This window comes from Rousettus aegyptiacus, unplaced genomic scaffold (genome assembly GCF_014176215.1).
Source record: "Rousettus aegyptiacus isolate mRouAeg1 unplaced genomic scaffold, mRouAeg1.p scaffold_m13_p_16, whole genome shotgun sequence".
Classification (NCBI taxonomy): Eukaryota; Metazoa; Chordata; class Mammalia; order Chiroptera; family Pteropodidae; genus Rousettus; species Rousettus aegyptiacus.
The window spans coordinates 27,466,280-27,491,639 of NW_023416291.1; the positions used below are offsets into that span (position 1 = coordinate 27,466,280).

The window sequence follows — 25,360 nt, forward strand, 5'->3', positions numbered from 1 at the left end:
AGAGACAGGGCAAACTCATAGTAAGGAAGCTATGGGACTAAATTCCTTGAATTTTTCTCCTTTTTTCCTCTCTGGGCTCCCTGGGGTTGAACTGAACCAGAGCTTGAAGAAATCTGTTACAATCCACCCAGATCAGCTTCCATGGGCAGGACAGGGATGTGGAGAAGATTGGAGAGAGGATCTACAGGGGCCTGTGAAAGAACCAGTCTGAGGATACCCAGTGCAAAAGTGGCAAGAGCAGATGAAAGAGAAGATTCATGTTTAAATACTTGTATTTCATAACCTTAATACAATTTTGTGGCAGCTTGGACCAAAGGAATATTTGAAAATTTGTTTTCTGATTCATTAAGAAAGACTTTGTGAAGACATAAGGAACTCCCTCCCTAAAAGGTGCTGTCTTCATTTCCTTCAATGCCTATACTCTTAAATCATAAGGAAGCAATCCGCGAACGTTTCTCTTTTCAGCAATGGCTCACGTCACTTTAGAAGAATTGTTGTCACATAAGTGTGGTGAGCAAACAACTATTTCTTTACAAACATCTGAGACAAATGCCACAACTGGTCAGAAAAGCAGGAGACTCTTGCATATCAACTTATTTCCCCCTGGAGGTTTGATCTGGAAATATTTGGTATATGGCTTTCATGATGGTCACTAGCACTCAACTGTCTCCAGCGCTGCCTTTTCTCATTTCTTCTTGGAACAGTTTCTGAGGCATCTGCTTCTAATCCTTCACCTGGCCTCTTTTTGATTTTCTGTTTGGAGCCTTCATTTGCTTCTCTGTAACTTTTTAACCCTTGACTTCAAGCTTGCTTACTACTTTCATAATCTAAGCTCTATTGACTGTGTTTGGTTGACTAAACATAGCTATGCAGGTGAGGGTTTGAGAAAATGCTCTATGTGCCAAGAGCCTTGGGTAATTTCTAGTATTCATCACCCATCATCCTGTGGGCATTAAGCAGGGGTGATTAGTGCAGGTAAGGCATTATGTTTGAATGCTGAAAGGCAAACTAAGTTGTGTTTCTATAAACCCACTTAAGGGACAAGCAGGCCTTCTAGATGAAAGTGAGGCAAGAGAGCTGAGATAGCATTCAGTGTGTCAAGAGAAAGAGAACTGATCTGCCATGTGAATGTGAGTGAGAGAGATGAATCCAACTAGTCTTTCAGTTTTGATCATAATTTACTTTAAATCCATGAATGTGAGAAAATTTAACATTTCGACCCGAGCAAACTATAATGAAAGACAGGTTTTGGCTGGGTTTGATCTCTTTCTGATTTGTCAAAATCTGAAAGCCAGACAACCATCAAAAGGAGAAGCGAAGAAACACATGTGTGACAGTTGAGAAATTGAGGAAGACCTCATGTGGTTAAGAAACTGCTGAGGCCACAGAGTGCATTCTGAATTGCAGGTAGCTAAGAGCCAGTCTTGTGTTCTGAGAAAAACATGGCTTTCTGAGCTTGTAAGATGAGTGTGGGAAGCTGAACTCTGTGCTGGAAGGCAATGGGCTTTTTCTAGTTCTTACTTAAATTCCAAAGAGCTAAAGACATTTTACATAGCACACTGGATGAATAAATGTTAAGATTTTAAGATCTGCAGATGAAAAAAAGTAGGTAAATATGAAATATAAAAATTGGCAATGTAAGTATTACAGGTTTATATTATATTTTCTATAATGATAGTAAAGTTACTTTGATTTGGGGTAAGATAGACATTCCTTGATAATTGGATTCATCATTCTACCTGCATTGGCCTGTTAGAAACTGGAAAAAAAAATACAATCCAAACACACAACAGTTCTTGTACTAAAGTGATTCTACTGGTCATTTTTCTGTGGAATATCAGTTGCTTAAATTAAAAGTGGCATCTCTAATTTGAGGTAGCACATTGGCATGTTCCATTAAAAAATAATAAAACAAATGAGCTCCTTAAGTCTCATGCTCCAATCCTCTCCAATGAAATTTTTCTCAAATATTAAAACCTAGGATAGAAATGAATTGGTCAAGATATTTGTGGAACTGAGCATTTACAACTGAGTAGCACATATATCCTGCAAATGAAACTGACCCAAACCTGAGGTAAGATGGCATTTTTCTAGAGAACCCCTCGACTATACACATAACACCCATGCCCTATCTTCTTCACACCACATAGCACTGATGAATGTTATTCTGGGCTGAAAAATATCTGTTGTTTTGATGTGTGCATGGATTTTAATGCTATAACGACACTCATCCTACGCATCGTCCAAAAGCCGATTTGACTTCTTCAATATTGATACTGCACTCAAAGTTAAAATAATTTATTCTGTAAAAAATGACTTTCTTGTATCGTATTTTGTAATGGCCTTTTGCAGAAAGAGTCTATCAAATTAGTTGAACTAATTCTTTGTTGGTGTTATTGGGGCCCTTCCCCCTTTATTTCAAGCAGCGATGATTTGTCCTTGTTCTTGGAGTATAGAATGATTCCATGTGTCAGGTTTCTAGCCAACACATGACAAGACATTCTTAATTAAAATACTTGCCTTTAAACATGAGAGTTAAATAGTCTCATACTGAATTACAAATCTGAGAGAGAAAGAGAGAGAGAGAGAGAGAGAGAGAGGGGGAGAGAGAGAGAGAGAGAGAGAGAGAGAGAGCGAGCTTGACTAAATGGCTTGACAGTGGCAATTACAGGCCACGCCTTCGCAAGCTGCATCAATGGAGGTTGCTCCTGCTGATGCTGGCTCGCCTTCTGTCAACACTACGGAGTGGGCTGGGAGTGTACACACTATATGTTTCTCTCATGAGGATCAACATATCATTGGCCATGGGTCTTTCTTTTTTCAAGTTTTCTTAACATTGTGTGGGGCAATGGAAGAAAGCCACTCATAGGCATTTTGCATTTAGAGAAAAATGACTACTATGTCAGGTGTTTCTAAGGGTAAGCTAGGGATCACCCCAATCCTGTTGGGGCACCATTCTGTAAGAAGGACCATGCACTTGACTCTGCTTTGTTTGGAAGTATAGTGTGGTGGACAATTGGGTTATTTCCCTAAGTTATTCATGTCTTAACTCCCTTTTTAAAAAAGTAGTGATGATAATATTGCCTTCATTGACTGTTACATGCCATTCACTATAAGACACCATTATTTTATGAACCACTAAGAAAGAAAAAGCAGTATTGTATTATCGACAATGCAAATAACTCAAAATAACAAAATAAACAGTTCTGGCCAAGTTTCTATGTGCATAGTCAATGACAACCACACCATGACTGTGGTCTGACAGTGATTGTGAAATGCTCTTTACTTCAAGATACGTTCTGATTAAGAGATGTTAAAATGTGGTAAACTCTGTGTCTTAGAATCCAAGAAATATGGTAGCACTTACCTTATTTTATAAGGAAGATTGTAGGAATAAGTGAGTTTATGAATGGAAATATCTTAGAAGAGTGTCTGGAACATGCTAAGTACTCAAGATATGTTGGCTATTAATATTACTACATCTATTATTATTATTATTAGCAGAATGATAATTTTCTGGACATTTTAATGCTATAAGAAAAAAAGAGAAATTATTTTAACTTGCGACTTTAGAATGATATAGCAAAGGGTTGAGAAGAAAGAAAATGATATTTTAGTATAAATTTCCTACAATTTAGTGGTATGTATAATTCTACACAATGATTGAACAGATATAATGCTACAGCTAAGTTTCTAGTGTTAACTGTCAAGGTCTCTTTATTAGGAGATGACAAAGCCCCCAGACAAGAGTGACTAGGCCTAGCTAAACTCTAATCCTTGACCAAATTCTCTTATTTCTAAATAATACCTTCTCTAGAAAGCTTGCTGGTCCACATTGAACCTTCATCAAAACAAAATTCACACAATATTGTGGAGAAGAATACTTAATCTCTGTCTGTGATAGTTCAAAATCCAGAACTGAAACAGAAATATTTCTGCCTCATCATCCTAGACCTCGTCACCTACACATTATTGCCCTCTCTATGCACAAGCACAAGTGGAACATTCTCTGCTCATTCAGTTGGTCTGTGATACTGTCTATTATGGTAAAAATGATTTTGAAGATCTCTGCTTTTAAAGGAAGAACCAATTATCTTCAAATGTGAATTTTCTTCCTTCCTTCCATCCTTCTTTCCTTCCTTCCTTCCTTCCTTCCTTCCTTCCTTCCTTCCTTCCTTCCTTCCTCTTCCCTTTCTCTTCTTCCTCCTCTTCCTCCTCCTTTTCTTCCTTCTCCTTCTTTGAAAATTCTCTTCCATTATTTGGAGATTCCATTCCCTCATACTTGTTTTCTATTTTTCCATTAGAAAATTCTTCTTTAGTTCCAGCAACCAAGGCTAAAAGCTGTCACCTTAGGAGAAAAAAATCTTATTCCTTAGGGTATTTTAATTTACATTTCCTGGCCCACATGTGGATTATATAACTAGTGACTGGAAACTTGTTTCTGTGACCTGATTCTCCATATGCTGTTTACAGAACCAGACTTCGCTGTTAGAACTCATAAGCAAGAGAACGGTTTCCACTTGGAATTAGTAATCTTTCTTCCAAGAAAGGCTTTTGATCAGGTTTCTCTATCAATGCTCAGGCGACTAGCAGCTTAGTCCTGTTCCAGCAAATATTAAATATGACACTATTTCTTGGCTAGAATTATAAATAAGAAAAAATCATTTCTATTGCTACGTATCATTTGAATACACCAAGTGGTAGGAGAATTTTTGCATCTTGGTCAGCACAGTAAACTGTATAGAGTTTCAGATTTATAATTGTATTTGTACAGTTGTACTTGTAAAGTAAGTCCTGCTAGGCAGAGTTCTTGAATTGCTGTAATCATGCCCAAACATATTCAGTGATCCATGTTATGGTACTGCCCCAAGGCAAATGGAGAAACATGTTAAGAAGTGCTTAAAATAACTCAACAGAAAAGATTTGAGACATTGAGTAGTTTTGACTGAAAGTATCTGAAACTTCAGAGCCAAATTCTTTCAAAACAACTGTTTCACAGTAGTTTGCATAACAGTAAATTATACTTCCAAAAAGCACATTCTTTTCTTTCTGAGGGCTTTGCTGTATGGTATAATACTTAGCAAAAAGAAAATACAAAACCAAAGCCAGTTAATCTGTCTGGGGAAAAAGCCTGCATTTGTTACTCAAATTATTCTTAGTTTTCTTCCTGCTGAAATTATTAGAATACAAAAACAGGGAGTGGCTGAAGTGTTAGGGAACCACTTTCAATAGGCTTTAGCAAATATTTAACAAGGAACCATGAATTAAACTCAGGAAAATTGTTAAACCTTTCAAAAAGCAGCAAGAAAACAATAGTCAAAGCAATTTGATTTTGGAAGGCTTTCCATGTTGACCGTAATCGACAATAAAGATGACCACAGCTTTAACGTTTAGAAAGAGAGGGTGGGGAGATACTTAGTTGTAAGAGGAAAGGGTAGAGATTGAAAGAAATGACTTTTCTTTGGCTTCGATCCCATCCGCTGTAGCAGGGAAGGAACAGAAGGCCAAGTGAGGTAAAAGTTTATAGAAAATGACAATAGACAGAGACCAAGGGAAAGTATTCCACTATACTCCATGGCAACTCAGACTCTGACCTTGAGATGTACATCTAGGACTCACTGTCCAAATAGGATCAGAAAAACCCTTCAAGATATATTGTGTTCCTCATAAATTGTCTGTTTAGCCTATAACTGTTTAAGTGTGCCCTCTCCATAAGCTCTACTTTATTGTGAATTATTAGTTATACAGAAGAGAATTGTAAGATGAAGATTTTAAAGAAAGGAAACAGATTCAAAGGTGTTTGAGAAGGTAAGGTATAGGATGTTTATATGAAATTGATGACAGTAAACAATAAAGTGAACCTTTTATAATAATAATAATAATAATAAACTTTATAATATCTTAATATTTAATAATATCTCAATATTTATTAAGATAGTATTATGTGCCTGGCAAAGTTCTAAACTCTCTGTGTTAGTTGATTTAATACTCATAATAGTAGTAGGTACTCTGATTATTCTCATTTTACCAACAAGGAAACTAAGGCACAGAAAGTTTAAATAACTTGCCAAGGAGACCCTACTGATATGAGACAGAGCAGGATTCACACTCCTGCTCCAGAATCTGTATTGTAAGTTACTAAGTTCTCTGCTGTTTGTTCCATGAGCATATATATCTGCACAAGCATATTTTGAATTCTAACGGGATTCTCTGTGACTACCTCTATTTCTTGGAAAATTTATGTTGATGTTTGTTAATTGGTTGGTTTTCGTGTTAAATCCAGAAACTTGGCTGTTAAAATGTAAAGTGATATAATGGAATCAATTCTTCGGGACAGAGGTTTCTGTCTGATTTGCTTCTGCTACTTCACAGCCAGATATCATAACTGTTATAATCAATTCAAATTTTTGACTATAGTAATACTCCACATTTGCCTTGACTATCAAGCTTGCACCTTGGTTCACTGAGGTATCAATATGAGCAGTGTTATCATGTACAGTGTGCAATGAACTTGTCACAGCATCATGGTGTGATGGGCTGACCAAAAAGAGATGATGAGGCAACTGCTGTTACTCTGTAATGTGCAAATCATTAAACAACAACTGAGTAGCAATATTTCCTGTGTTCAGTGATACTGTTATCTCCTTATTCTCATTGGTCTACAGAAGCAGGTTCAATATTCTCATTAATGAATGGTCTTTTAATTAAGTATTACAGAGGTATAGTTAATTTTTCAAGGGAAAATTACACATGGGTAGATACTGGATGGAAATGGGTTGAGAAAGAATGAAAGAATAGGAAAGAGGACAAAAGAGCACGATAAGTCATATCTCTTTAATTTAATAACTCAGAAATTATCTGTGTGGAAGAATGAGAGATAAGGTGGTATCTTTGCTTCAGTGAAAATAAAGGTACTGCTCTATTGCTTAATCATATTTGATTTCTAGTTCGACGGTGATTAAATGCCATAGGGAACATTTATTGCCCTCTGTAAAATCTAAGATTTAGTTTTTCAATCCAATGCAAATGTACAGAGAAGAAAAAAAAGATTTTAAAATGAATTAAAAGAAATGATAAAATAATGATAAGATAGAAAACTGTAAAATGTAGTGCTGTTTCCTTTGAATTCTGCTTCATTTTGCTTCCTCCTCCCATTCAAATATCATGATGGAGGGGAGGGCTATTGGGTTGGTGAGATGGTGACATGTGACACTTGTTAATTTTCAGACTTTTGTTAGTTCTAAAAAGGTACAATGTGTGTGTTTTTGTGCAGGTATGTGTCTAAATGTAGACACTTTTACTTAAGAACGAGAGACTTGTGTACAAATTTTTGTACCCTCTGCATCTAATAAACTGGGTAGACCACACCATAAAAGATCTTTGACACAGGCTGAATATATTTAATGTCCTATTAAATGTATTATATTAAATATATTGAATTCAAAACAACAGCATTTAAAAAAACTAAAATATAACTAAAATAACCCAGAAAACTGATTAACTTATAACTTAAAAGGGCAAACAGCTAAGAGCCAACCTATCCAATTTGCATTGCCTAACAAAGAGACATCTTCTGGGAGATGTTTAAGAATTAAAGCATGCCATTTAATAGAAATAATGCTGCTGACCATATCAAATACATAATTGGGTTAGTAGAGTAAAATTAAAAGTCAACATTTTTCAGTAAGTATAAAAATAACATAATTTACACCTGTGTCTTTACTACCTATCTTAAGACACAAAACCTTGCAAACACAGTTGAAACTCTATGGGTACCCCTTACCAATCACATTCTTCTTTATTTCTATGGTTACCGTTATATGAAATTTAGTATTTGTCACTCCTTTATATTTTTCTATATAATATTCTTACTCTCTCCCTAACCCTAAAATAGTTCTCTTTTGCAATTTTAACTTCATATGGATAAATTTATTCAGGCAATATGTATGCATTTTTTGCAAACTTTTTCTTGGATTGTCACTATGTTTGTGAGTTTCAGACTTCCTGATTCATTAAGATCTAGTTTATTCACTGTATAAACATAGATCATAATCTGTTTTCTTTTTTTCTAACTTTATATCATAATTTATGTTTTCTTTTTCTAATTTTATTGACACATAATTGACATATAACATTGTGTAAGTTTAAGGTGTATGATGTGATAATTTGATACATGTATATATTGTGAAATGATTATCACAATAAGGTTAATTAATACATCCATCAGCTCACATAATTACAAGTTTTTGTGTGTGGGGGTAGTGATAAAATTTAAGATCTATTCTCTTAGCAATTTTTTAGTATATAATACAGTATTGTTAACTACAGTTGTTACAATGCTGTACATTAGATCCCCAGAACCTCATTCATCTTATAACTGGGAGTTTGTACTCTTTGACAAATATCTCCCCAGTTCCCTACCCTGCAACCTCTGGCAACCACCATTCTACTCTGTTCCTATGTTTGGCTTTTCAGAGAGTCCACATATAAATGAGAGCATAAAGTATTTGTCTTTCTCTGGCTTATTTCACTAAGGATAATACTTGTAAAGTACATCCATGTTGTCACAAATGCAGGATTTCTTTCTTTTATATGGCTGCATATTATTCCATTGCATATATATGTCTTTTTGATAAAAAGATAACAAGTGCTGGTGAGAATGAGAAGACAAGGGAACCCTTGTGCACCGTTGGTGCAAATGTAAATTGAAATAGCCACTATGGAAAACATTATAGAGGTTCCTCAAAAAATTAAAAAATAGGAGTACTGTATGATCCAGCAATCCCACATCTGGGTATACAACCAAAGGAAATGAAGTCATTATCTCAAAGAGATATCCATTTTCTTTTTGATGAATATCGAGGTTCTTTACAGTTTCTTTCTACATTCCTATACATGCTGCTATGAACATTCTTATACATGTATCCTGGTACAGGTGAGCAAAAGTTTCTTCCAGGTATACACCCAGGAGAGGAATTTATTCATTTATTTATTCAATATGTATTTATTGAGCATCTATTACATATCAGGCATTATTCTAGGCCCAGAAGACACAACAGCAAAAATCAAATGAAAGTCCCTATATTCAAAGTTTTTATAGTCTACAATAAAAAGAAAATTAAACAAATAAATGTAGAGTGTTATCAGATAAATTCCGTGGAGCAAAACAAAATAAAAATGGAATAGAGAATATGGTGGGCAGGACCTGTTCCTTTATATAGGGTAGTTATGGAAGGCCATATTCTGAAGGTGACATTTAAGGAGAGAGATAAAGGAGATGAAGGAGCCAATTCTACATCTATGTGGAGGAAGAGCATTTTAAGTAGAGGAAACAGCAGGTGTGCAGGTCCTAAAGAACATGTCTGGAATGTTGGAGTAAAGCAAGGATACTGTTGTGGCTGGAGTGGACTAAGCAGGGGTGTGTAGTAGATGATGAAATCAGAGAGATGGGGCTTTATCGATGTGTATAAAGACTATGTATTTTACTCTGAGTGAGATGAGAAGGCACTGGATAGCTTTGTACTGTGTGGTAATCACAATTTCATAAAAAAAAAAAATTATGCTGGATGCTGTATAGACAGACTGTAATGAGCAAAGACACAAGGAATACAGATTAGGAAGGACTGCAAATAACCAAATGAAAGATGATCGTGGCTTAGATCAAAGCCTCATTAGCAGAGGTGGTGTGAAGCGACCAGATTCTGGATACATTAAAGTTAGAGCCACCTGGATTTGCTGGATGAATTGGATGATACGAGGTGTGAGAAAAAGAGGACTCCCTGACTCCTAGGTTTTTCCTTGAATAGCTGGAAAAAGGACTGTCGTGTGTTGACATGAAGAAAATATAGAAAAAGAAGGTTTTTGGAGGAAGGAAGAATCAGAAATTCAGTTTTAGATATATTAAATGTGATATACTTATTATCCAAGTACAGATGTCAAGTAGATAGTTGGATATTACATAAAAGTTTAAGGTATATACATCTTTAACTTTATCGTATATCACAAAATTGTTCTCCAAATTGTTTATACCTACTTACATTTCGCGTTAAAGTAACAATACTTGTATTGTCATTTTTTCATATTTATAATCTAACAGTACTATCTGGTGTTTCATTGTTGATGCTATTTTTTAACAACAATAATACTCTTGGCTAAGTCACCTGGCTTTTAATTTTATAAGCACTGCATATTTATAACCTACTGGCTGGTGGTACCATTGCCATATTTTCCTGAACCAAAGTGGTCCATAAATGAGATATACTGCATATCCTTATTAAGAAAAGTGAATCAGTGGCTTATTTATATATATTTTCTTTTGAGGAGAAATTTCTACAGACAGCATTGCACATTTTTGTTAGGCTAAACCTTCTTGTTTTGGCTTTTGATGATGACCAAAGTCTTGCTAATTTAAATTAATTGAAGGCATTGGAGTTGCTGGGTTTTGATTATAAAAAGAAAGAATTTAATTATTTTTAATTACATAAATTAATTAAAATTTCCTATGCTAAAATGATGACCTAATAGGCATCTTATGGTTAGATAATGAGTAATTGTACTTAAATATTAAACATGCTTGGACTATTGCTGAGTTATATTTTTAAGTGGGTGTTTCAAAAAGTGGTTTCTTTCTTATGAGTATGTTAATATTTACCTTATAGTATAATTTGAGTTTTTGTTGGAGCTATGCAAGAGTAGAGGAGGAAAATAGTATTTCTTTTTTAGTCCCATTTGTGGTTATAACTGGTATTTGTGCCAGTTATATTTGTGGGAGAGTTAAGTGATTCTATTTAAAATAGAAATGTCTTGAAACGACTGGCCGGGCTTTGGGCCTACTGTTTCCATCAATCCTCCCTTTAGCTGGGGCTCCTTTATCTACATCTGTAAGTTTCACTAGGTGCAGGTTCCCAAACCAAACGGTTTCTATTTAGGCCAAATTTAAAGAGCTCCAGGCCGGCAGCTTAATAGCCTAGCCATGTCAGTCTAGCATTTCCTTTCCCCGTTCTGGACCCGGCACAAGTTTAGTCACTTAAGTCTTGCCATGTTTAATCATGTCTGAGTCTCCATTTCGTGCTCCTTCTTCCCTGTCCTTTTGAAGCAGTAGCTTTGCCTTTTTCTTAACTAAACTCTTAAAGGGTGGAATTTTCTCCCTGTGCCCAAGGCCCCAATCCTTGCTGTCATATTTTCCTGTGGTGCATTCATTTAAGTAAGTGTGGCCGTTACCATTGGCAACTGCATCACACCTTAACCAATGTCACTAACAAATTTAATTAAAAAAAACTTCCCTTCAAAGAAAATTCCCTCTTTAGTCTGAGAAATGTCTCAAGTGGGAAAGGAGCTCAGTGAATGTCCATTGGCATTTTGTGCACTTACAAGTGCATGGCAGAGGGGACCGGGATCTTTAGAATACAAATTAAGAAATCCAATCAATGCATATTTACTTTGCTTCTCTAAAACAAAACAAAACAAAAACTCAAAAGAATACAAAATGACCAGCTAACTTTAAAGAACGAAGCATTCTCATCAAAGACAATTACTTTAGAAGGGCACAACTTGTAATGACTAATGGATATTGATGGTGAGCTTTGGTAGACTGGGAGATCACAAGAAAAAACTAGTTAATAATTCTGTAGCTGCTAACTAAATTAATGACCTGCTCCCTCCATAAAAAGAGGCAGAAGCATGAATGTGATGGTCCCACAAAGGCCCAAATCATTACATGAACTTTGATACAGCAATTGCAACCTGCTCACCTGAATTAAACCTTTGGTGTTAAATGGACTGATTTATGTCATTTTTGAAAGGGTATGGTATACTCACTTGCTACAATAATACATTTGGTAGGGGTCTATTTCGGAGGTAAATGTCAGTGGAGCCAAAGGTAGTTTGAAAACCTGCGGAATTGTTTGAGCGACATGTGAATGTATTTCTAATAAGGAATGATTCGTCCCTAAGATTAGTGAGTTTTTAAAAAAAATTAAATAAAACCTAAAAGAAATGCTCAATTTTATTTTAATCATAGGCAAAACTACAAGGAAAATTTTTTATGGAGAAGATATATATGCAGAACGTAGGATGACATATCTAATTAAATGACCCATTAAGAAGTTTTGTACTGCCCTCTACTGTCGGTTTCTAAAATAAATATAGTAAAATTACTGTAAAAACTGACTTTAGGTAAATTAGTTGAACGAATTGGTTGGGAAAAAAAATTCACTGCCTCTAATTACACCACTTTTCAGCCAGTAACACTAATGCTTACTCCATGTTTTTGAGCAATGAAACCAAGAAACCAAGTCTAGGAAAGTGTGTATTAGTGGACATAGGGTAAGGAGTAAAGTTTGTGATTTGTGAAATGCTATATTAATAAAAAGTACCAGTGTTTTGTAGCCAATGAAGTCTACTTTACCATTTCTCTAAATTTCACAATTTTAAATTTTCTTTTTTATATTTATGTAACTTAGGCAACACAATCTTCATTAATAAGAGCAAAACTTTCAAAAATGGTTTATTTTTTATAGTATAATCCTGACTTGGAATGTTATTTCCATGTTGGCATTTGAAATTAAGAAATGAGAAATAATAAAGCTGATAGGTGATGCTAGTGCAGCAGTCACTAGGTGCAAAAGGCACTATTTGATTTTTTTCACATATTATTTTGTCGTCATAAAACAGTATGAGGTAGATCTGATTACGATTATGATTTCCATTTCACAGGTGAAGAAACTGGGTCACAAAGTAACTGGCCTAGGTGACTTGGTTGGTAAAAGGTGGAGACATGATCAGAAACCCTGCAGTCTGCCTCCAGGGTCATGCCTCTCAACCTTCTGCACGGAAGGTGCAGACTTGGCAAATAAGGAGGACGAATTTATAGACATAAAGGACATGGTGGTGTAAGTGTTTACTGACTCCGATTAACCACACACTCATCTAATGGTGATTTTTTTTTTTTGACATACGCATTTTTTAGTGCCCAGAGCCAACATATGAACAACGATCTGTTGCCCTCTCAGTTCTGTTTATCTTTCGTTGCTAGAAAAGTTCTGCCCTCCTTGGTGGCATCACATTGAAGATATGTCACTGTGCTTACCTTAAGCAACTATATGCCGATTGGGCCCATGCCTTAGACCAGATTATGTATTCGGCAGCTATTACTGTGGCTGGCCTCTACACACTTTTCATCTCTGTACTGACAGATAACTTTTAGTTTTAGCCACAGTTTCAGCCATCTTCAGCAACTCACATTCAAACTATGCATACAATTTTCACTGTACTTTGAATAAATCGGTTGTACATTCTAAGTTTCCCTGGCTGTTATTAATTCCGGAGTCTGATGTAACAACCTGTTAGTGCTCCCCTATGTCTGTCCAGTCCTCTGCTTCCCCTCTTAGTCAGTATAACATGGCTCATAACAACAAATATTCTCACCAGGGAAAACTAGAACAACTAATATTTGCAATTCTGGGATGCTTTTGCCTTGCAGGTACCTGAAAATACTACCTGAGGCTCCAGAGGGCTAACTGGAGAGGGAATCTCTTCTCTTCCCACATTAACACAAAAACAAAACTCAAAACGAATCATCTGATATTCATGATAAGCAATTCTGACCTGATTTGAGGCGTTGGGTTTCCAGAGACTCTACACTCCAGATAAACTTGACTTCCTTCTGCCACTTCTTGGCTCCTCAGCTTCTGGATGAACCGAGGAGCTGATGGGAGGCAGGGTGCATTCTGGGGCTGTGGGCGAGAGATGCTATTGAGTGGCACTGCATCGTCCTGGTCTGCTTCATAGCAACGCCTGGCCATGGGTAACTTTTCCACTTCCTCTATCTCTCGTTGGTCTTCGGTGGGGCTCTGGCTGGCTGAGGCGCTCATCAGGGCTGAGGGCTGATTTTTTGGAGACAGGTACCCACTGTCTGGTGATGAGGACTCGCCATTTGGGCTTCTGTTTCTTGGCTTTGCTGTTCTTCTAAATATGGACGTCAGCTCCTCTATGAAATTAGCTGCCTTGTCACACAGCTGGTTCTGGGGGCCAACTGTACCTTGATAAGCTGGTTTGGGCTTTACGCTTGTGTTGGGAGTTCTTGTATCATGTTTTTCAGCCTTCCGGAGGCTCCGGATATAGCTGGGTCTGGCAAGCAGGGGCGAGATGGTAGGCTTCCTCTTTGAACCAGGTGAGGAGATACACTCAATTTTTCCTTCTGGTCTATTATCTGGAGGTGTTCCTGAGGAGGCTGGCTCACCCAATTTGGTCTCCTTTGGGGAAGAATTTTCACAGAGTCTTACAGAAGTGGTGTTGAAAATCTGTGAGATTTCCTTTTCTGAGTCAAAATCTTCTGTCTCAGAGTTGGCTATAGCTCTCCGTGCCAGGTCAAGGCTGTTGTTTATCTCTTCCTGGCTGAGAAAAGCAGATAACCCAGGGAAGAAGTCAGCATTCTTGTTTTCTTCCTGCATGTCTGATAGGGAATCATAGAAAGAGTCAGGGGAGGAAGTCTCTGACATATCGGAATCCTCTTCATACACTCTTGTCTGCTTTCAACAGGAAGTCCAGAGGAGGCACTGGAAATCAATTTACTTCTGTTCTGAAAGACAACATAGAGAGAATTGCCAATAGTAGTAAGATTGTGTGTGTGTGTGTGTGTGTGTGTGTGTGTGTTGTTATAATACTACTAATTTACAAGTTGGGAGAAACATTAAAGTAAATAAATATACAACTGACCCTTGAACAACACAGTTTGAATTGTGGGTTTTTTCATTAAATACTGCTGGCCCTACCTATTCTCAGATTTCACATTACAGATTGAGCAAACTGGTAGAAAACAGTATTTTTGCTTTCCCAACTGCAGATTCCCAACTGAAGATTCTCGTGGGAAAAAAATACTGTTTTCCATCTGTGGTTGGTTGAACCCCCAAGATGCAAAGGGCCACTGTTGTTAAGATTTTGGGGAGTCAAAAGTTATGCACAAATTTTTGACTCCAAAGGAGGAGGGGAAGTTTAACCTCTCCATGTTGTTGTTCAAGGGTCAACTGTACTTTTTAAACAAAGCTGTTCTATATGTTGGAAGAGACACTAAGTATACTTGTATTTACCATTTATCACTTAATTTAATATTTGCTCATGAGTGAATATGATCTTACTCACCAGCATTGACTAATTCAAGAAGACAGCTGTCTTCAGTGTGTGCCACGAGTGCAGTAGGGCACTTCTCAGAGCCTCCCTCCCCTCTGCCCACCACCGCACACCTCTGGACAGCTCTGACTTCACTGGTGTTTTGAGATTAGTAGCTCGTTGATATTTTTAGTAAATATGACCTTGCTAGAAAATAACCACAAAATACGTTTTGATTCCAATCTTCATTTGCTTTTAGTTTTCAATGAAATGTTGAAACCTTATAGCCTCATTCTTTCTTTGTGTCCAGTCATGTGCATTCATATTCATTCACTCAACGGTTAATTCAACACATAGTCCATAATCACATAAAGTTTCAGGTGCTAAAAGCACATTCATGCTCTTGACTAGGGATTGGCAAACTTTTACATAAAAGGCCAGATGTAAATATTTTTGACTTTGTGGGCTGTTTGGTCTCTGTCATAATTACACAAATTTTCCATTGTAACATAAAACCAGCCATAGAAATACATAAATAAATAAGTGTGGCTATATGCCAATAAAACTTAATTTATGAACACTGATACTTGAATTTTACATGTCGAAATATTATTCTTTTGAATTTGATTTTTGTACAACGGTTTAAAAACGTTAGATTAAAAAAAAAAAACACTCTTTTGTTTGCAAGCTATACAACAACAGGCAGTGGGATGGCTTTGGTACAGGGATTGAAGTTTACTGACTCTCAACCCAGACTGATGGCACAGTCCTCGGGTCCAGAGTGAAAAACTGTGTGGTGTGGTGAAGAAGGAGGAGTGGAGGAGATGAGAGTAGAGCCGAACTTCCTTTTAGAAGCAGTTTTCCATCTAGAGATTCTTCTTAGAGTGATGAGATTTTGTTTTATTAAGTGAAGTGTTATTTTTTTTGCATATGATCTAAAAGAGCCAGCTTGCATTTTTTGACCTCTAAAAGTCTCTAATCTCAAAAAGCATTGCGTAGAGAGGTTCCAGAAATCCACCTCAAGGATCTGCTACCACATGCAAAAAAATGCAGTGATTCATAGAATCTGCTAATTTCACAGAAGATTTGTAATCAGAGATCCTAAAGTTTGTTGGTGAACCTCTGGGTCAAGAGTCAATAAACCTCATTTGCGCCAAAGCCATTCCATTGCCTGTTTTTAAATGACCTGCAAGCTAAGGCTTTTTTTCTTTTCTTTTCTTTTCTTTTCTTTTCTTTTCTTTTCTTTTCTTTTCTTTTCTTTTCTTTTCTTTTCTTTTCTTTTCTTTTCTTTTCTTTTACATTTCTGCAGATGAATGTTATTCTTGTGTTTTTGATGTCCTCTTAGAAAGATTATTCACTTAGCTGAGCTTGAATTATGAGATTCTGCACATTCTAGTCCTACTCTAGCCACTAAACCACATTTCCCACTGTTCTCTAAGTAAAGCTTACAAATCGTTAGAGTGCTCTCATTATTGTCCCCTTTTTATCAACCCAAATATTACTCTAAATCTTTTGTCCTGTCTGTGCTCCAGAATAAAACCATTCTTATTTCTCAACAATTCTTTAAATATAGGCCACATGTGGAGAAAAGTTATATTCAGTGTATTTTGACTATTTGAATATGTTTAATTTTAATTCACTTTTTTGTATTGATTTCAGTGCTGAGAAGGATTGGGAAACATTTAATGTCAACCACACCTGGGGTGGCTAAGCTGAAAATCCAGGCAAATTTCAAAACAAAATCTTTGATTCTTGAAGTGACATAGAAGAGAATTCCTCATTCAAAATGTGTTCATGGAGTATCTATGACATGCCAAACAATGTGCTAGGCACTGAGATAGATATAATTTTGAAAAAGACAAGGTTTCTGCCCTCATTGAATTTAGTAGTGTAGAAGGGATACAAATAAGTAATAAGCTCTATAATTTAGTGTGTCCATTGCTATGATGAGAGAAGAACAAAGTGCTATGTTAGCATCTAGAAGGGGCAATGAGATTAAGATCAGGAAAAGTTTTATGGAAGAGATAAAGCCTAAAGGGTGATACAAGAAGAGTGAGGAAGAGTCGGGCAGGTAAAGAGGATACAGGCAAAAGCACCTATAGTCATGTACTGCTTAAAAACAGGGATACATTCCGAGAAATGTGATAGGTGATTTCATCATTGTGCAAACATTATAGAGCACATTCACACAAACCTGGTTAGCATAGCCTACCACTGTAATCACATGTGCTATGCTTTTAGAACAACCGATAGCACAGGTTTGTTCATGCCAACGTCACCGCTAACACATGAATGATTGTAGCGCGCTCCCTGACCATTGTTTTTTCTTTCTGTAATCCAAGTGCCTAAATTAAGCTTTGACTGTCGAGGTATCCATCCACTACAAAGAGGCATCTGCTTCAACAAAGGCTATCTGGAATAAGCATATTGCCAGCCACAAGACTGAAACGTGGAGGTAGGGCGCCTTCCCCCACTGAGGCGACTTTGTTTTAAGTGTTGGTTGATTTCGGTAACCAAACGTTTGGACTGCTTTTATTTTTCTCTTTCCATGCTTTAAATTCTTCTTCTTTCTTTCTCTCTCTCTCTTTTTTTTTATGATCACAAAAGAGGCTACATTTTTTCATTGACAACTCAATCTCTAAATACATTCAGTATTACAAAATTATAAGTGGATAATCATATTAATAAAAAGTCATGAGCATAAAGATACTGCTTTAGGCTCTGGTACATTTTGTGCCAGGTATTTTAGTAAATGTGGCAAATATCAAGGAACTAAGCTACTTCAATTTATAGAAATCAGTTTTTAAAAAATGCCTGTCATCTCATAAAACACTTAATATGTCAAACCCAGAAATATCAATAACTAAATGACAAAAGTAACATTGTTAAAGAAAAGTTGATGACAAAAAATGTTAGGTTAAAATATTAAGCTTAAAAATTTTAGCAATTGAACTTAGGATCCAGAAAGTATACGCATATTGGAAAATTTAGGAAAAGATCCCTGTGTTCTGCTTCACAGTTACTACTACATTCCAGAAGGGGATCTCTGGGTTGCTACAATGTCTTCCCTGCTAGTATAAACCACTGCTTTACAGTTCAGAAGAAACAGCATACATGGGTTTTAAAATGAGATTTCTCTCACTTAAAATAAAATAAAAATGTGACCTCTTCCAAATTACATAGAAATCTTATTGAAACGTCGGCTAGGCCTTTATGCCTGAGCACCTGGCTGCTGTGCCACCTGTGTAGGGGAGATGCAAGGCGTCCCCACTCAGGTGATCACAAGCGCCCCCACTTCCGTAGAGTTTTGCTTCCTCAGATATAGAATTGAGGGAGCAAGCTAGATGGATTCCGTGAGACCTTTCACATGAAAGGATCAAAGTCAGCTTGAGATCCCACCTTGAGCAGATGTCTAAGGTGGCAAAGGAAATGGCCAAAAAATGGTGGGTGAAGTATTTCTTACCTTTTGATGCCATCACTCAGAACCATTCTGTATTGTAGTTCACAGAAATCTTTGATACTCTCATCCAATAGCTGATGCTACTAAAAGATCAGCAAATGAGGCATCTGACAATGAAATTTTGCATAAAAATGGAGAAAGGCCATGCCAAGTTCGGGTAGAAAAACAACAGACCACCATGTCACATCAGTCATCAGGACTTTCTGCCTCTGAATTTTAAGAACCATCGGTCTGGTCTGGAGATGCACATTCAAGCCATTGAACAGAAATCTATGGAGTGCAGCAAATCTACTAGGGATGTGTCTCCCCAAATCCTCTTAGGCAGGCACCTTCCCTGAAGTTGGTTCTAACAGGAAAGATGTAAGAGAATTAAGTGCAGGATGGGATTTTTTTTTTCTCTTTACAGAAAAATGACCCCCAAAAAGTGATGGCTTCTCATTTTCTCTCCCCTAAAAATAATACAAATATCAGTTCTTCTGGAATCTAACACGTTGGCTTCATTTTCAAAATGCATCACTTCATTTTCCTCATAAGGCAGCCATGCATTGTAAACATTAAGCACATGGTAGTCAAATGATTTCGTCAATAAGCCCAGGGCTTCCACAGGCTTTCCTGGAGCTTACAGCCAGAGTAGTCTAAAGGGGTCAAATATTAAAACTTTCTACACAGCCAGATGTTCTTTTGACATTAGGGTTATTGAACACAAACTCACTGGATAACTTGTCTTCAACACAGTCCTCTGCTCCTAAAAGTGTTAGGTGTGCTCTCTTTTCAATGGATACTCTGACCTCATCAGGATCTCCTTTTGTCCTCATACATTCTAAAGTATAAGAAAGCCCATTACAACTCCTGTTTTGGACACCAACTTTCACACCTGCATGTTTAGGCTTATCTTTAAGAAGTTGTTTTATCTTGTTTACTGCCGGAGGTGTCAGGGTGAGGGTGGCTGCGGCGGGCTGCAGCTTCCTCTTGCTCACAGCCAGGAGAAGGGCTCAGACTAATGAGCCTATATCCTCTCTGTCCGGCTTGGGCCGGAGCTCTGCTGCCTAAGGTTCTCTCCATGGACACAGCGGGCGCATTGACGTCACAAGCTCCAGCTCAGGGCACCCTTTAAATTCTTGTCCATATGTCTTAACTCACCAGAAAGAGTGACCCCTGGAGGTCCGAGGCCCCGACGCTGGCAGCACGCTTCCCCGCCTCACACTTGAGAACCGTCTGTGCGCCCTGGCCTGCCTTGCGCACTGCGGAGCCTGTAAGTGATCAACTCTTTTTTTCTTCAAAGTTTCCTAATAGTTATCACGGAAGCATGTCTTGTAATTGTAATAAGAACCACGATGGCACTGCCGGTTGTAACACTGGTGTGGAAAAGGGAGAGGTCCGTGGGACGCTCCTGCGCCCAAGTGTGTGCCCAGACATTTCAGGCTGATAGTTATTCATTGACTCACATCGGCACAAAACAGTAATGCCTTACGTTGTAACACCATGACTTTACGACAGCTATGTCACTAGGCGATAGGAATTTTTCTGCTTTGTTATAATCTAATATGACCACCGTTGCACGTGGCATCTGCTGTTGACTTAAGTATGTTATATGGTTCTCAACTGTACAAAGTCTTGGATCCAGAAAGAGTGTGGTGGATTCAGGTAACTCGGAGAGATTCAGTTAAACAGAAATCTATCTGGAGATTAAGAAAAGAGCCGGAGATAAGGTTAGAAAACAGAAATGGGATCAGAGAAGGCCTGAAGCCATGCGAAGAGCTTGAATTTTATTTTATTGGCAGTTGGGAGACAAAAGAATACTGTTAAGTATGTGATAAATATCCCAAAGTTGCAATTTAGAAATATGACTGCAGCCTGGTTTGAGGACAGTCAGGGGTAGAGGAGGCAAGGTGAAAAAAAGTCAGTGCGAAGGCTTTTCTAGTGTTCTGGAGCAGGGCTCCCCAACCTCTGGACCGTGGACTGGTACCAGTCCGTGGTCTGTTAGGAACCAGACCACACAGCAAGAGAGGAGCAGCAGGGGAGCAAGCGAAGCTTCATCTGCATTTGCAGCTGCTCCCCAGCACTAGCAGCACCGGCTCAGTTCCGCCTCAGAGCATCAAGCATTAGATTCTCATATGAGCACCGGTCCCTGGTGCCAAAAAGGTTGGGGACTGCTATTTTAGAGGTTTTGTATATCATTGTTTTATTTTTGGTTGCACATTATCTGAACCTCCTTCTTAGTTTTGGATAATTCCTCATATCATGAGCCTCAGTGAAAAACTGAGTATATTTATAATAACAGGATTGAAATCTCCAAATATTTACTTTCCCAGCATTCTGGAGTCTGGGCACAAGTCTTGGCACATGATCTAGACTTGGCAATAAGATGTATCCACCTTGGACTTCGAAGCAAGGTCCATGGCAAAACCATTCAGACAGCTGGACACTGATAGTGGCAGCAGAGGCAGCAACACGAAGTGTTCAGAGGCAGCAGCTGTGGCTGTCCAGAGGCGCATCCAGGGCTGGAGATGGAAGCTGCGGTGTGGGCTGCTCAGCTGTAGCCCAAGGGAAAGCCACACAGGAGTCTTTCTGGCACAGTTCTGACTGTGGTCTTGCCTCCAGCATAGACTCCGGGCTTCATTCTGTGAGTTGCCACAACTCCTATTGATAAACCTCTTTATCCTCAAGTTGACCAAAAAATATTTATGTTTCTTGCTACTGAGGAACACAATTGATAGTAGATAGAAAAAATGATGGACATATGAACAAGCGACAGTGAGATGGAAAACAGGGTACTGAACCAATGGAAGAGAGAAAGAACAGACATCGCTGATTGATTACGGGAGGAGATGACGCAGAGGAAGGATTATAGTTTTCTTCCTCAAACAATAGGATAGACGGTGCCACAAGTGAGGGAACAAGTTTTGAGAAAAAGAAAAGCTTAATTTTGATTTGCACTTTTTGCTTCTGATGGGACTCTGGGACCTCGGGTGCTGATGTCTAGAAGGCAATTTGATATAGTGGTCCAGAGCCCAGAAAAAGAAAAGAAGGGCTGGATTGGGAATTATTCACCTGTGGGTGGTACCATAAGTCGGGGGGGGGGGGATATGGTCATTAAGGAAGAAAGGGAGAAAAAAGAAAAGAATCTCCAGAGAGGTGGGGCAGAACCAGGAAAGTGGGACGTCATGGACACAGGGTAAGAAAATGTCCCACGAAGGAAGGAGCACCCTGTGGACTTAGCAACTGGGAAATTTAGCGCAATCGGCAACAGCGGTTTCAGTGTATGTGACAGAGATATAAATTAGATTCCAGATATGTTGGGAAATTATGGAAGGGAATGAAGTGTAGATTGCGAGTGCAGTTGACTCTTTGGAGTTTATAGAAAGGAAGAGAGGCAGTGCAGCTGGACAAAAATATGGAATCCAGCGAGGATTTTTAAAATTAGAGTGGGGCACTGGAACATGTTTCAATGCTAATAAAATTGGTCAGTAGAGAATGAGAAGCAGAAGATCCAGATTGGAAAGTGCGGATAATGTATAGACAAGTATCCCAGGATGTGAGATAGAATGAATTATTACAGTGTGAATGGCTTCGGGTTGGAAGGGGACAAGTTCTTCCATTGTGAAAGGAGAAAAATAATAAAGTGTGTGTGTGTGTGTGTGTGTGTGTGTGTGTGTGTGTGTGTGAGCGAGCGAGAGAGAGAGAGAGAGAGAGAGAGAGAGAGAGATTTCCTTAGGAAGGATTTACAGGCAGAGATGAGGAAATAGTTGAAGTTAAGCATGATGTCTTTATAGTGTTACTAATCTTTGTGATTGCACGGTTCTCTCTACCAGAGCTCAGCGGTCCAGGTGGAGATGTGGAGATGATCCAGGTTTTGACACACAGGTAAGATGGAAGGGAAATAGGCAAGGTTGTCGAGAATATTGGCAAGAAAGGGGGTGGGGATTCTAAAATCTAAACTGGATTGGAGTTCATAGGTAGGAGTTTGAACATAAAAAGGTTAAGGGACTGAAGACCCAGTGAAAACAAAAGAAAGGTATAGCAAAAATGACTAAGTAAGAGATCCAGAAGGATGTATTAAGCTAGTGAAACGTCTGAGTGTATCAATTTAGAGGTAGAGCCTTTTGACTTTGACTGCATTTAGAATGTGGCCGTGTGACTCTCTTTGTTTTTGTGGAACAATGCCAGAATAGAGTAGTTGCAATAGAGACTACGGTCAAAACAGAGCCTATAATATTTATCCAGACTTTTACAGAAAAAGTTTGCCAACCTCTTCTATAAAACATCAGCTTCCTAATGAATTCATATGACATCAATAAATACTAACAGTGATGATCATGATAATGATAATGGCTAATAATGGACTGATCATGAAATAGGCATTGTGCCAAGAGCCACTATGTGGATTATCTCATTAAAAATTCTCACAATGTACCTGTTTAGAAAGAAGAAAATTGAGGCACAAAAGGTAAGAGAGCCAAGATTCAAACCCAGACAATGATTCCAGAGATTGTGATCTTAACCCATTATATTATAGTTTTAACAACCGAGCATCTTAAGCAGTATATCTGACTAATAAAACTGTGGATCAGCAATCCGAGTTCTGCTATTAATTTAATTATTTTTAGTACAAAATGAACATAATATGATAAATTCTAATATGCTACAGAAAGACATCATATGAAGTAGCTTAAAGCAAAGTTCTGAATAATGAAATAACTTTCAGGTTTTTTTTTTTTTTTTTTTAAGTAGGGAGTGTTTACCAGAGACAGATTAAATCACTTGCTTATTAACTTATATTTTGGTTTTAAAGTGATGCCATTTGACGGGATCTCATGGTCAGGATTAGGTGTGTCCTAAAAGCAGCTTGCACAAGGAAAAAGAAAATAATAGCTCTATGGCATATATAGTTCAGGTTTAATTTGCAACGCAGTTATTGTGCTAGAACATGCATGTCACCTAATGAAAATGCTTATTCAATGCGGATGAACAAGGGGGGTTCCAGGTAGCCCAGACTCACTGGAAAATTATGCTTCAGAGATTTCCGTGTCAGTCAACACCCAGAATAAAAAGATCATAATCAAAGAGATATGCAAACATTTCCATTATTTCCTTGAGATTTCATGTTTTATTTCAAACAGTGCTTTTGGTAATTCTATGCTGGTGTGATAGACACTGAAATGAAATATACTAAAGAAACCCAGTTGTACAACCTTTAACAAGTAAAGAGGAGATGAGGTAAATGCCAACATTAAAGTATTTCACTTTAGCAAGTGGAATCAAAAGATTTTGAAATTTTGAGGAATAAAGTATTCTCCCACATCTTTAAAATTTCTCTGCCCTCTCTCTGACTCTCTTCTCTTAAGGACTTTGAATTGCCTGGGAACTCCTTTTTTTAGCCTTTTTCCCCTTTGGATCTTCTTCATCATCATCATTCATAATTTAGCTTGTCGCGTCCCCTAAAATTCTCACAAGTCACAATTATTTTCTAATTTCTTGGAATTTGTGTAGTTCTAGCTTCTTCACCATGGGAAACATGGCTCTTATTTGGCCCTGCTCATGTCATAGTCCTACTTTCTTTCTTCTACTTCCCTTTCCTGGAATGGTAAGTGGAACATGAAATCAGTTAAACAACTGTATTATCACGTACTGAATGCAAAGGAAGCTTCAAGAAGGGCAAAGATGAGCCAGACTTAGTTTGTTTCCTTTAATGGATTTACAATCCAGTAGGAGGTTTTAGAGGAATTAGACAAGAGTAAAAGAGACTTAAACACAAGGAAGAGCATGATAATTGTTATTAAAATAGTTTAAACACATTTTATAGGAGATCCAAGATGGCAGGAATGATCATATTTATATATTTGGTCCTGTCATCCCTATGGTAATTTTTTTTTCCCCACTAGTACCCTCTGGCTGATAAGTGAAGGTCCAAAGCATGATATGCAAGTTGTCTACATGCCTCTGGATAGTCGTCCTAATATAAACTCTCCAGCCTCATGCTCTGTTGTCATCCTGACACATGGCTGCAGTCTCGCCTCACTGACCTACTCACCATTCCGTGAATATTTCATGTTTTTTACGTCTCCGTGCCTTCACATGCTGTTTCTTTTGCCCTTCTCTTCTATTTCTGGGCTTTAAATTCCAGTTCATCTTGGAAAACTTTTACTTAATTTCACTTCTTTTTTTTTTTTGTACTTTCATGATTCCCCAGACAGTATATTTCTCTCCTTCTTTTACTTAACACTTTGTACCATATTTTAACATTCATCTTATTAAGTTATAAAGATGAGGTCAGAGAATCCTTTCTCCATTACACTGTCAGCACCTTGAAAGCAGAGCTGCAACTGACAGTCTTTGTATGGCTAGTTCTTGGCACAGTGTCTGGATCACGGCAGATGATGGAGAGAAATACACCTGTTATTTGAGAATTATACCTGCTTTAGGTTCTCTCAAATTGTATCATGGAGGCAGCTGTAGGTGTCCTCATGGTGTTCAAAATGCAATTTTTTTCAGGTGAACCTTGATATTTATACTTAATGCCAAACTCAATCTTTTTTTAAAAAAATTATATGATGTATTAGTTTCAGGTGTATAACATAATGATTTGACATTTGTATACCTTACAATGTGGTCATCACAATAAATTTAGCAACCACCTATCATCTTACAAAGGTGTTATGATATTATTGATTATATTTCCTGCAAACTCTTAAGCAAGCATTTGGGGAAGCAAAGGTTTGGGAGGGTCGCCAAATATTGTGAGGCATTAAAGATTCTTTGCCACCTTAGACTTTAGCAGGAAGCTTATCAGTACCT

General features: G+C 37.7%; 2 protein-coding genes across 2 annotated transcripts in view; both read right to left on the reverse strand.

The window, feature by feature from the left end:
- Nucleotides 1-25,360, reverse strand: part of PALLD (palladin, cytoskeletal associated protein) — a 347,001-nt gene that overhangs the window by 317,507 nt on the left and 4,134 nt on the right. The window contains exon 2 of the mRNA XM_016148183.2: nucleotides 13,606-14,578. Coding sequence (XP_016003669.2) covers nucleotides 13,606-14,498 — 893 coding nt within the window. The 5' untranslated portion in view covers nucleotides 14,499-14,578. The remainder of the gene's footprint in view (nucleotides 1-13,605; nucleotides 14,579-25,360) is intronic.
- On the reverse strand, nucleotides 19,210-20,975 carry LOC118612384 (iron-sulfur cluster assembly 1 homolog, mitochondrial-like). Its single transcript, XM_036233340.1, is given in 3 exon segments — nucleotides 19,210-19,611; nucleotides 19,706-19,815; nucleotides 20,870-20,975. Coding segments are annotated over 3 exon segments (618 nt in total).